Source organism: Cololabis saira, chromosome 17, assembly GCF_033807715.1.
Source record: "Cololabis saira isolate AMF1-May2022 chromosome 17, fColSai1.1, whole genome shotgun sequence".
In the NCBI taxonomy this organism is placed as follows: domain Eukaryota; kingdom Metazoa; phylum Chordata; class Actinopteri; order Beloniformes; family Belonidae; genus Cololabis; species Cololabis saira.
Window position 1 is genome coordinate 40,202,555 of NC_084603.1, and position 13,460 is coordinate 40,216,014.

General features: G+C 43.8%; 1 protein-coding gene across 6 annotated transcripts in view; it reads right to left on the reverse strand.

Annotated features, from left to right (window-relative positions):
• Positions 1 to 13,460, reverse strand: part of ltbp1 (latent transforming growth factor beta binding protein 1) — a 226,200-nt gene that overhangs the window by 53,269 nt on the left and 159,471 nt on the right. For 3 of the 6 annotated variants that reach the window (XM_061745319.1, XM_061745314.1, XM_061745313.1), the window contains 4 exons: positions 13,126 to 13,293; positions 8,298 to 8,456; positions 2,649 to 2,671; positions 109 to 208 (listed from right to left, as the gene is read on the reverse strand). In XM_061745319.1, coding sequence (XP_061601303.1) covers positions 109 to 208; positions 2,649 to 2,671; positions 8,298 to 8,456; positions 13,126 to 13,293 — 450 coding nt within the window. The remainder of the gene's footprint in view (positions 1 to 108; positions 209 to 2,648; positions 2,672 to 8,297; positions 8,457 to 13,125; positions 13,294 to 13,460) is intronic. The other 3 variants (XM_061745317.1, XM_061745315.1, XM_061745318.1) reach the window with 2 other exon arrangements.

Sequence of the window (13,460 nt, forward strand, 5' to 3'; positions counted from 1 at the left end):
TCGGGGGTTTATGTTCTGGGTCTCTGGAAAGCGCCTAGAGACAACTTTTGTTGTATTAGACGCTATATAAATAAAGTTGAATTGAATAGAGGGTAGTGGAGCAGACACCTGAGAACGCAGCCTCCATCTTCACGGTGGACACGTCCGTGGGTAGATTTGGGACGAAAGGTGCCATTTCTGGCAGGCTAACCTCCGGATCTACGAGCACCTTCAACGACAAGACACAGACGATGAGGCGGCGGGGTGAGACCCCAGCGGGGCGAGACCCCGGAGTACCTGCATGTGCTCGCTGAAGCGCCGCTGCTCATGCGCTGTGAGTAAAGGTTGCCAACTCCCTGAAAAATACATAAGGGCCACCTCATCTGCAGGGCCGGCCGACCCGGTTAACTTCACCCTTCCTGGTGCTGTGAATTTTTTTACCCCGTTTTTTGTGAGTGAAACAATTTTTTAACTATTTGAGTCGAACCTGAATTGAATTAGATGCATTTTTTTGAATGCCATGAACACTTGGATAATAAATTATTATCCAACAATTCACTTTATACAAGATAACAAAATGAACTGTATATAAATGTATATAAATCAATTTAAAAAACGGTACAAAAAGGAAATTCTGGGAAGTTATTTGATTGAGGAGGAGTTATGTCAATCAATCAATCAATCAATCAATCAATCAATCAATCAATCAATCAATCAATCAATCAATCAATCAATCAATCAATCAATCAATCAATCAATCAATCAATCAATCAAAAAACTGAATAAAATAAGTATCTTTCTTAAACAGAAACCTGTCCTGCTTAACTTAGAATTGTATAAATTAATATAAAACAATAGAAAGAAAGCAGAACATCCATTCTGTAATAGTGCACATTTTTAGTGCAAACAGAAAGTCTGTAGAAAACTGAGCCTCAAAGGCCATGACTGTAGCTACAGTTGTAGTAAAACAGAAAAAAATAACTTATGAACTCAACAGCCCAATGCCATTTTCACGGAAGAGGGCCTGGCAGGAGAAAAATAAAAATATAATATTTTAGAGGAGGAAGATTTTTTTTCATTATGTACTTCGAGAAAAAAGTCTAAATGTCGAGAAAAAAGTTGAAAAGTCGAGAATAATGTTGAAGTACAATTTCGAGAAAAAAGTCAAAATTTCGTGATTAAAGTTGAAATGTTGAGAAAAAAGGCGAAATTACAACTTTATTCTTGAAATTGTATTTCAACATTCATCTCGACATTTTGACTTTTTTCTCGACATTTCAACTGTACAATAAAAAGAAAATCTTCCCCTCTCAAATATTTCTTCTCCTGCATGGCCCTAATACTCTTCCGTACTTTTTCCAATGGCATTTTAAGTGATTATTTTGACTCTCACAGTAATCTGGGACAAAGTACGGGAGGCGGATTTTAGTTTATGAATACGGGACGATTCCGTTTTTCAAGGGACGGTTGGCAACCCTAGGTGTGCGTGCTGCGCTGGGAAGCAGGAAGCGTCGGGCAGCAGCGTCGGGCAGCAGCGTCGGGCAGCAGCGTCGGGCAGTAGCGTCGGGCCCCGGGCCCCGTGCCCCGGGCCCCGGGCCCCGGGCCCCGGGCACCTATCAGAGCAGGAGCACCTCAACACCGGCGCGGCAAAGCAAACATCAGAGGCGGCTGGCAGCACGCGGGACACTTCTCTAGCTTAGCGGGGTTAGAAGACTCGCTGCTCAGTTCTGCTCAGTTCTGCTCAGGGCCGAGCAGCCAGATAGTCCATGTTCCAGACCAGATATCAGAACCACTCAAGGTGACAAAACTTGCTTATCATTTTTGAAAATATCCATGTCTGTAGATGATATTTTGGTATGATAACCTTCCTGAGTGGCAGCTGGATCAGAGTTATCAGCTCATGAAGTTACCACCCCCTTCAGAAAGTTACATTTTAGATGCTGCTGCATATCCTGGTTTAGACTCATGTACAGGAAATCTGTCAATGTTTCACTATATTGTCTTTGCTTAAAAGGTCCCCTTTAAAATGATACCATTCATTCAAGCTAAGATGTGTGGATATATTATACATTTCCTGAATCTTTATGGTCCTGTGAGTATTCCAGTTTTTGTATTTTGTGTCTCTGTTGTTACTAGAAGACACAGGGCTAAAAGATAGTATATCATTTAGGTGAAAATTGTGTAGAAATGAGTTGTTTGTAGTTTAAAGAGCTGCAGTGACCTCTATGTTGGTCAGAAAGATTCACATCTTAGCTTGAATGAATGCTTAAAAGGTCCCCTTTAAAATGATACCAAAGACAATATTGTGAAACATTGACAGATTTCCTGTACATGAGTCTAAACCAGGATATGCAGCAGCAGCAAAAATGTAATTTTCTGAACTTCATGATCTGATAACTCTGATCCAGCTGCCACTCAGGAAGGTTATCTTACCAAAATATCATCTACAGACATGGATCTTTCCAAAAATCATAAGTAAGTGTTGTCACCTTGAGTGGTACTGACAAGTGAAATGTTAGGAGTTAGGAGGCATGTTTGCCATGTTTGTCGTGTTTGCCGTGTTTGCCGTGTTTGCCGTGTTTGCCGTGTCTGCCTCTCCATGCACGCCCTCATCTGCAGGCCAGCCAGCATGTTCATGCAAACCTCTGCTACATCCTCACAGAACTTACCTGACCCGGTTCAGGCGTCACTACTGAGACAAGAGAAGAACAAAAACAACACTTTTAGGAAAGATTTGTAACAATATACCGCGCCTTGTGGCCAGACAGGCTTCCACACATATGTGTGGTTTGATCTGACTTTAAAATATGACAGTGATCGTGTTGGCGGCTGAATGATTCTGGAAAACAAAAACACACTTTCAATTGTTGATAAAGGTATTCAGTGATGTCTAAAAGTTAGTAGCCGCTCCTTTAGTTTAAAAACAATCATAATCATCAGGTGTACAGACTTCTAGATGCTTGTCTGTAACATTCATGTGGCTAAACACAGTGCCAAGAAGGAAAGACATCAGCGTATTTTCCACTCTATAAGTCACACCAGCCGTAAAATGCATAATAAAGAAGGAAAAAACCTATATAAGTTGCATTTTTGAGGGAAATTTATTTTTATAAATCCCAACACCAAGAACAAACGTCGTCTTGAAAGGCAATTTAAAGTAAAAACAGAATAGAGGCAACAACAGGCTGAATAATGGTACGGTATGCTTGCGTTACATGACACAACTGAGAACGTGCCTGGTACGTTAACATAAGAAATGATTCAGATAACTAGAGCATACAGTAAATAACATGCTAAGAAGTTTACCAAACCATCCGTGTCACTCCAAATAACTAAAATCCAATGAAATCTTCGTCCTCGGTGTCACTTTTAAACAACTCCACTAAGGTAGAAGATGTGGCACTTCCTCTTCTGCGTCACTTACGTCAGACTCATCGCCTTTTGCGGTTTAGTGTGAAAAATAACATGTGAAATGATACACCGGTAATAATGTGTTAATAATTTCACACATAAGTCGCTCCAGATTATAAGTCGCACCCCTGGCGTGAAAAAAAAACGTGATTTATAGTCTGGAAAGTACGGTAATTGTTACATAAGAATCAGGAACCATTTTCAGACTAGTTGGAGTTCAATGTTCTCCAGGGACAGGTGGTGTACTATTGACAGCTGCCAAGCTCCACAGGACGGGATGTCCCAGCAAATGCACCACATGACACTGATGAGACACTGATGAGACACTGATGAGACACTGATGAGAGCCAAGCAGCCTCCCTGAACACATTCCTTGTTCTATGTCCATGACAGCACTATTAGAGGAAGGCTGAACGAATAATCTGTTTTAAAAAAAGTTGTTGAGAAAGTCTCTGAGGTTCACCAAACTGGATCTGAACCAACACAAGACTCCTGGTCCCATGTCCTCTGGACAGATGAGACCCCAGTGGAGACGTCCTAACGCCAAGCGTCACAATCAAAAGCTTGTTTTTAAGACATTCAAGGCCTGTTTAAAATAGCTATTAGACGCCATAATAGGTCCCCTTTAAATGAGAAAAGTGGTGGATTCCCAGAGGTTCATACTTCTACACGAGTGTTGGTCGTACCTGCGAATCAAGCCTGTGCTTGCAGGATGATGAGAGTACCGTCTAATCACAGCGCCATGCATAATCAGCAGCTTCAACGTGAAGACAGTCTTTTCACAGTAAAAGCCTTCTCTGCATAGACCAGTCATTTCACAGTAAAAGCCTTCTCTGCATAGATCAGTCTTTTCACAGTAAAAGCCTTCTCTGCATAGACCAGTCTTTTCACAGTAAAAGCCTTCTCTGCATAGACCAGTCTTTTCACAGTAAAAGCCTTCTCTGCATAGATCAGTCTTTTCACAGTAAAAGCCTCCACCGCATGAATAAAAGATTTTTATTGGGGTTCCTTCAGGCAGCGCAGCGAACTTCGTCAAAAAGCGAGGTAGTGTAGAAGCCAGCCGCCTCGTCACTGTCAGCCGATATCCAAACACAAATGTACACAGGGTCACAGGGTCACGGGGTCACGGGGTCACAGGGTCACAGGGTGGGCGTGTTTCCTCTTGGCATGTCCTGAATAATAAGCGAGGCGTTGAGGCTCATCCCCTGGCCAGCTGAAAGGCGTCTGGACTGTGCGGGAGCGAGTGCGTGCCGAGTCTAATTCACATCCTCTACAAACAAATGCCAACGCAGGAATGGCTCTTTCATTACGGAAGAGTATTAGGGCCATGCAGGGGGGAAAAATATTTGAGAGGGGAAGATTTTTTTTATTGTGCACTTCGAGAAAAAAGTCGAAATGTCGAGATTAATATTGAAATACAATTTCGAGAAAAAAGTCGAAATGTCGAGAAAAAAGTCGAAATGTCGAGATTAATGTTGAAGTACAATTTCAAGAATAAAGTCGAAATTTCGAGAATAAAGTTGAAATACAATTTGGTGAATAAAGTGTAAATGTCTCCCCTGGCCCATCAAATTCAGTTAGAGAGAGACTGACAGCTCTGCAGCAGCAGCTGTAACTAACTAACTAACTAACTTACATCCTTGCAGTGTAACGTTAAAGGCAAGTTTCTTTGTTACTGAAGCCGATTCTGAAGTACAGTTTCACCAGTTCATCTATAGGCCTACGAGGCATTTTGTAAAGACAGTCACATGCGCTGTTTGTTATAGTCTCAGAAGGTTAACTTTATTCTTGAAATTTCGCCTTTTTTCTCAACATTTAAACATAATTTTCGCCATTTCGGCTTTTTTCTCAACACTTTACTTCAACATTAATCTCGACATTTCAACTTTTTTCTCGACATTTCGACTTTTTTCTCAAAGTGCATAATGAAAAAAAAAATCTTCCTCCTCTAAAATATTATTTTTATTTTTCTCCAGCCTGGCCCTAATACTCTTCCGTACTTTCATGATCTCGCAGTGCAAGCACAAGTCAGAGCGGTCATCAATCACACTTTCTAATGTCTCTCTGGATCTGTCATTTACAAAAAGGACCAATGTTTTTCCAGCCATGATGGATGACGACCGGCTCTCAAACACAAGAACAGGAGTGGTTTGTACTGTCACATCTTCATGGCTCACGGAGGACTAAACACGAGTTAAAAACATGGTTTCTGCTCTGCACCAAGGTGAGCTCCAAGGTGAGCAGGCGGTGATCTCTGCAGGACAGACGCTGCAAGGAGCTCCCAATCCTTCCGTAAGCTCATGTTGTTCATGCAGATGGGCTCAAAGACAACAGTCAGCTCGCAGAGGGAAGACTAACACCTGCCATGAGACAAGTTACCTCTTTTCACAGCTTTGCACTTGATCACTTGGCATTTCCTATCACCTTTATTCAATACATCATTGCACAAGCGCACACAGTCACTCACATGACAAACTCTTATCCTCACGTAAGAGCCTGAGTAGAGATAAAACATCCACAACACATCTGTTGCACCGCTGAGCATGAAGCTCATGTTCTACACAGAAATACTAATCTGCTGGGAGGAGTGTAAATGAAGATAATGATTAACTGAGTCTGAGTCTGTGAGTATCGGGTCCAGGCAGGAGAAAAATAAAAATATGATTTTAGAGGAGGAAGATTTTTTTTTCATCATGCACCTCGAGAAAAAAGTCTAAATGTTGAGAAAAAAGTCGAAATGTCCAGAATAATGTTGAAGTACAATTTCGAGATAAAAAGTCGAAATGTTGAGAAAAAAGTCAAAATTTCGTGAATAAAGTTGAAATGTTGAGAAAAAAGGCGAAATTTCGACTTTATTCACGAAATTCCGACTTTATCCTCAAAATTGTATTTCAAGATTAATCTCGACATTTTGACTTTTTTCTCAACTTTTCAACTTTTTTCTCCGAGTGCACAATAAAAAAAAAATCTTCCCCTCTCAAATATTTGTTCTCCTGCATGGCCGTATATGACTGTTCACTGAAGAACTGTTTTTAAAGTTTGAACCTCCCGATGACATAGGGCTGGGCGATATATCGAATATACTCGATGTATCTCGGCTTCTACTCTGTGCGATGTACAAAATTACTCTATCGTGAATATTCAAGTATACATTGTCACGCATTTGCTTTTAGCCGCAGGCATTAAATTGCAGGCTTTTCTCACTCTTTCTCGTCTCGTCTCGACTCAGAGAGATAATACAAGCGCACCTACTTACATACGTCAGTCACGTGCGTTTGACTAAGTTGTGATTTCCCCCTTTTTGGATGAAAGTTTAAAATGAGCAAATATTAATGCAGTATGAACAATAATGTTTTAATGTAGACATGTAGAATCATCATACTGGTGTGATTGTAGCATCAAAGTGTTAATTCAAGGCTAAGGCAAAATATCGAGATATATGTCGTAGGGGTGGGACGATACGGGTAAGTCCCAATTCGATACTTTGGCGATATGTGGCCCAGGATATCGATAATATCACGATATTTTCGATATTCGATATATCGATATATCGATATATCGGTAAGAGCGATATATCACGATATATGGGACTAAAAAAGAAAAAATACCTATAAAAAGGAAAACGTCTGTAGTTATGCATTTATTCAATGCCAAAACTTCATACAAGAAAGTGCATTTGTATATTTCCTCACTGTCTCCTAGGCTTGTAAATGTAAACACTGTACAGCTGAACAAATTAAAGTGCATGAACATTAATAACATGTTTTATATAAACCAGGACAGTGCACTGCTTTGTAATAATTAAATACATTAAATAATAATTTCACAAATATAATTATTGTGAAATAACTAAGAAATAAATAACTCAAATTGGCTTAACAATATCCCTTCTTTTCCAATATCCTTTTAGCCTGTCTAATTTATTCTGTCACCACACACACATATTGCCATGAAGCATCAGGCATTTTTCACTTATTTCATGACAAACTGTATCCGATAACAGAAGAAACCAAACAAGCTATAATAAATATAAATAATATGAACTTCATTGAACTAATATAACATTTTGAAATTTAAGCTGAAATATCCAAAGCACTGAACACTGGTTTTGCACGGGTGGGCGTGTGTCTGAGTGTGTATGAGAGTGTCCGTGTCCGTGTGTAACGTGACTGGTGATTCAATGATCTGCAAGTTTTCCCAGCACACGGTTGACTGGACACGGAAGGATACGAGCGAGGATCACTTACAGAGTGAAAAGCATAAACGTCATAACACAAAAAGACTGACGATCATTTACTTTAACGGCGTCTGTGGAATAATTTTGTATTACAGTACGAGCCGCTCTCCTCTCATGGAGCGCGAGCGGAGCGGGGTCCGTTTCTTAACGCAGCTGGTTGTCTGTGCGAGCGGACATTAACGCACATGGAAGTTTAAACACCGGCCCAAACAGCAAGTTTTCCAGCATTAACAGTGCTGCTCAGTGCTCAGCCCGCTGTCTGTACGAAGTAAACTGTGGTTCTGTATTTTCTGAGCTGGTTTCTCAGGCGGCATGTTTGTTTTGCTCACGAGGGCAGCGGGGGCGGGCGGGGCAGAGCTTGAACAATAGTGCGGTGACAACCGCGTAAACCATTATGTGTGTTGTAATAAAATATCGATATTAGCCGACAGTATATCGATTATTTATTGAAACAGAGAGCACAACAATATATTGAAATATCGATTTTTTTTCCCACCCCTAATATGTCGTGTATCGTGACATGGACTAAAAATATCGAGATATTAATAAAAGGCCATATCGCCCAGCCCTAAGATGACACTGGTCGTCCTCTGGACCATGTTTAGGTGTGTAAGGTGCTTCCTTCCAGCTGAATGAGCGTGTGCTGGCGGGGCTGCAGCCCGACACTCACCTGGAATGATCTCCTCCGGCTTCCCGAAAGCCTCCACGGGCCTCTCAGGCGTCGGCAGAGGGTGTGGACTCAAGAAGTCGGGTTCCTGGTACACGGTCACCGGTTTATTGGGTAAGACGGTGTAGCCCATCCCACCAGGACAGATTTCTTTGAATTTATCTACAAAATAAGACAAAACCCAAGCAAGCATGAGCACAAACGTGCACCAGTCGTACTGGAGACCAGCTGGCGGCGGCAGCATCAACGACCAGATACAGATTCGGTACACTGCAAAAACTCAACATCTTAACAAGAATGTTTGCCTTATTTCTAGTTAAAATGTCTCATTTTTAGTCCAAAAAAAATCTCATTACACTTAAAACCAGACTCATCACTGGAAAACACAACAATTTTCACCTGTTTCAAGTAGATTTTCACTTAAAATAAGTATAAAAATCTGCCAGTGGAACAAGATTTTTTTTGCTTGTAATAAGAAGATAAATCTTGTTCGATTTTTCTACTTATTTCAAGTGAAAATTTACTTGAAACAGGTGAAAATTGTCAAATAAGTTATTTTTCTGGTAATTAATCTTGTTAAATGCACAACACCGGAACCTGCAGCGTGGGAGTGAGAGGGGCAGGGTAACGGCCCGGGCAGGCGCGGGAGAGGTTTGTCCGTCAAGACTCCTCTCCCTGGCCCTGCCCTTTCTCAACCTTTCCCCGACCCTGCACCCAACCTGGGACTTGCTGATTGGGCCGGAGCTTCAGGAGCTGCATGCTGGCCTGCGGTCCCCACCCCCGGTCATCCCGTTGCTGCTTCCACCTGCCTGCTGTCCCCACCCCCGGTCATCCCGTTGCTGCTTCCACCTGCCTGCGGTCCCCACACCCGGTCATCACGCTGCTGCTTCCACCTGCCTGTGGTCCCCACCCCCGGTCATCCCGTTGCTGCTTCCACCTGCCTGCGGTCCCCACACCCGGTCATCACGCTGCTGCTTCCACCTGCCTGCGGTCCCCACCCCCGGTAATCCCGCTGCTGCTTCCACATGCCTGTGGTCCCCACCCCCGGTCATTGTCATCACGTTGCTGCTTCCACCTGCCTGCGGTCCCCACCCCCGGTCATTGTCATCCCGTTGCTGCTTCCACCTGCCTGCTGTCCCCACCCCCGGTCATCCCGTTGCTGCTTCCACCTGCCTGCGGTCCCCACACCCGGTCATCACGCTGCTGCTTCCACCTGCCTGTGGTCCCCACCCCCGGTCATCCCGTTGCTGCTTCCACCTGCCTGCGGTCCCCACACCCGGTCATCACGCTGCTGCTTCCACCTGCCTGCGGTCCCCACCCCCGGTAATCCCGCTGCTGCTTCCACATGCCTGTGGTCCCCACCCCCGGTCATTGTCATCACGTTGCTGCTTCCACCTGCCTGCGGTCCCCACCCCCGGTCATTGTCATCACGTTGCTGCTTCCACCTGCCTGCGGTCCCCACCCCCGGTCATTCCGTTGCTGCTTCCACCCCGACCGACCCCCCCAGTCTGGCCTTCGGCAGGAGGGTCCCCCCTTATGATCCAGGTCCTGGTCCAGGTTTCTACCCCCTTATGATCCAGGTCCTGGTCCAGGTTTCTACCCCCTTATGATCCAGGTCCTGGTCCAGGTTTCTACCCCCTTATGATCCAGGTCCTGGTCCAGGTTTCTACCCCCTTATGATCCAGGTCCTGGTCCAGGTTTCTACCCCCTTATGATCCAGGTCCTGGTCCAGGTTTCTACCCCCCTTATGATCCAGGTCCTGGTCCAGGTTTCTTTCCTCCTAAAGGGGAGTTTTTCTTGCCACTGTTTAGCTTAAGGTTTTTCTCCCACTAGGGGAGTTTTTACCTGCCATTGTTTGTAATGTAATAATTGCTCGGGGGTTTATGTTCTGGGTCTCTGGAAAGCGTCTGGAGACAACTTTTGTTGTATTAGACGCTATATAAATAAAATTGTATTGAATTAAAGCGATTTAAAACGTGGGCTGATCTAAGTCAGGGCTCACCAAATATATTTGTCAGAGGGCCAGAATTTTACCGGACAGTCACCTTGAGGGCCGCACCCTCAAATAAAAATTAAATAAAAATCTAATTTTGGCATAACATTATTATTTTCTGTTTATTGTTTGTATTTTTTTTTCCATTTCATTACAAAACTGAAGGCATTTTTAGCCTTTCTGAGTCAGTCTCCTATCACCTAAACCAGTCATCCACCAGGAGTGATAGAGATATTTTGCCTCAACTCAATTAAGTCAACTTTATTTATAGAGTCATAAGTGGGGATTACTGATAGTTAAGAGTCTCAATTGTTGCTGTTTTCAGTTACTTTAATAGTGTGGACTACATGATATTTTCTCTTTGATCCTCATAATTATGGATTGGACGGTTTGGCGGGCCAGGCAGCCAGTTGATGATCACTGATCTAAGTTCTCATATTTCCCAAAGGAGCTTGTGATCTCATTGGCAGCAGCCGTTAGCCTGTGATTGACCTGTCTGAAGGAGGAGGCTGCTACGCTGCTCGTCTGCATTGGTAGTGGACAGCATGCTGATGCAGAGGGTTCTGACAAGGACATGAGGTCTGAGATGAGACGTGAGTTTCATGTTTAACTCAGTCAACTGCACAGCAGAGCTGGGAGAGAGGGAAGAGCAGCCGTTCTTTAAGAGCCCAGATAAACTTGCAGTTCAGACCGCGTACGCATCATGGCCACAACATATCCTTTGACGCGTTGACGTTCTCAAAAAGAGAACCAGATACCAGCAAGTTACCACAAGTGACGACGCGGAAGTTGCTGGCGCCGTTTCCTTTGCCGAGATCGCCAAAGCAATGTTATAATCTCCTCTTCATCCAATGGTGTCATGTAAACTTGTTTGTTGTTCTAATCTGATACTCCTACTACCGCTACTATTAAATATTTAATCACTTTTCCAACTGTTGCTCTGCTTACTGCCCCCTATCGGTCACCGCCGGTACGACGCGCTCTCCTCACGTACTACGTTGCAGTTGGTGGTGCACTCTAATGGACGGGAATGCAAGCACCAACAGCAAGTATATCTGGGCTCTAAGAGCAACGACTCGGCCCAGCCAGAGTAGCAGGATGAGAGTCTGGGACCTGAGGACACCACCCTGGCCCGGTGGAGGGGAGGAGGTGTGCGGACCCATACCGGAGCCAAACCTGCTAACCACACCGCCCATTTTCAGTTCCTACACCACATGTGATTGTCTCTGCCTATGTCTCATTCTTTGTTTCTCTGGCTGAATAAACGCCTTCTTCATGGCCAATAGAGGGAATGAGCATGACGTCACAGATGAGACTTCACAGCAGGTTACGCCCACTGAGTGTCAGAAAGACTGAGTGTCAGAAAGACTGAGTGTCAGAAAGACTGAGTGTCAGAAAGACTGAGTGTCAGCGTAAACTTTCAGTTTGAGCAACTGGAAAACATCTAAAATGGGAAAGAGCTGTTTGCGATCGACTGTACTCATAGATTTAGCAAGAAATCAGAGTTATCGTTTTACAGACTGCTGAAAAATAAGCTTAAGAGAGACAAATGGATCGCTGTAATTCACAGAAACAACTGGATTCCAGACACCGAAACGTGGATTTGTGGTTCATTTTGTATCAGGTAATGTTGGATTTTTGGGTAGCTAACGTTAAACGGTCAAATCATAAAGTTCGGTGTCCTCATCACTTTAATTTCTACAACAAATCCTGCCTTGAAGTCGGACCAAGCGTCAAGACTTTTGTAACCAAGCGTCAAGACTTTTGTAAGCCTTCAAGCTTTGCTTCGTGTATTTCCCCGGCGAAGAAATTAAGTTAATATAAATATCAGGAAACTGGATTGGTGGTCAAATATTAATGTCCATGGACCACTGGTTCTTGGTAACTGTACCAAATATTAATGTCCATGGACCCCTGGTTCTTGTTAACTGTACCAAATATTAATGTCCATGGACCACTGGTTCTTGGTAACTGTACCAAATATTAATGTCCATGGACCACTGGTTCTTGGTAACTGTACCAAATATTAATGTCCATGGACCACTGGTTCTTGGGGTAACTGTACCAAATATTAATGTCCATGGACCACTGGTTCTTGGTAACTGTACCAAATATTAATGTCCATGGACCACTGGTTCTTGGTAACTGTACCAAATATTAATGTCCATGGACCACTGGTTCTTGGTAACTGTACCAAATATTAATGTCCATGGACCACTGGTTCTTGGGGTAACTGTACCAAATATTAATGTCCATGGACCACTGGTTCTTGGGGTAACTGTACCAAATATTAATGTCTATGGACCACTGGTTCTTGGGGTAACTGTACCAAATATTAATGTCCATGGACCACTGGTTCTTGGTAACTGTACCAAATATTAATATCCATGGACCACTGGTTCTTGGTAACTGTACCAAATATTAATGTCCATGGACCACTGGTTCTTGGTAACTGTACCAAATATTAATGTCCATGGACCACTGGTTCTTGGGGTAACTGTACCAAATATTAATGTCCATGGACCACTGGTTCTTGGGGTAACTGTACGGGTCACTGTCAAGTCCAACTGACTTTAATTTAAGCCCGAAAATCAGCTGTTATCCCGTCTTCTCCACTAGTTGCAACTGTTTGCCAGTAAGGGGCCTTGTCCAGTGGGGAAGTGTCATCAATGCAGACCCTCTATTGAGATGAGAACTGAAAGCAGGTGTTAGTATTTACACTACAGATGGGGGAGAGGGTTGTTCTGTGTTGAGTCAGAGGGAATCTGAGCTCCAAGCATCAAACTAAACTCCCTTACCCGGCGACAGGATGAGTGTCTGATGAGCCTGGAGCCTTACCTGTTCCTGGAGGGGGGCATTTGTCACAGCGGGGGCCCCAGGCTTTGCCCACACTGCAGCAGCACAGCTGTTTGCTCAGTTGAGCAGACACTGGGTGCAAACACTGTCTCCCCGAGCTCACCAAACGGAAGCAAGCCCCCTTTTCCTCCGGGACGGCAGGTGTGTTGGCTGAAGAGCAGCGCGGGGGGGGCAGAGAGACGGAGGAACCAAAGAGCAGGAGAAAACACACATGAGGGGGAAAGAGAGGAGAGATAAAGAGGTTCCTTCACCAGAGGAAACGTCCCGTCCAGTCTACATACATTTCCAAAACAGCATGAGAGCACACACAAGGACGA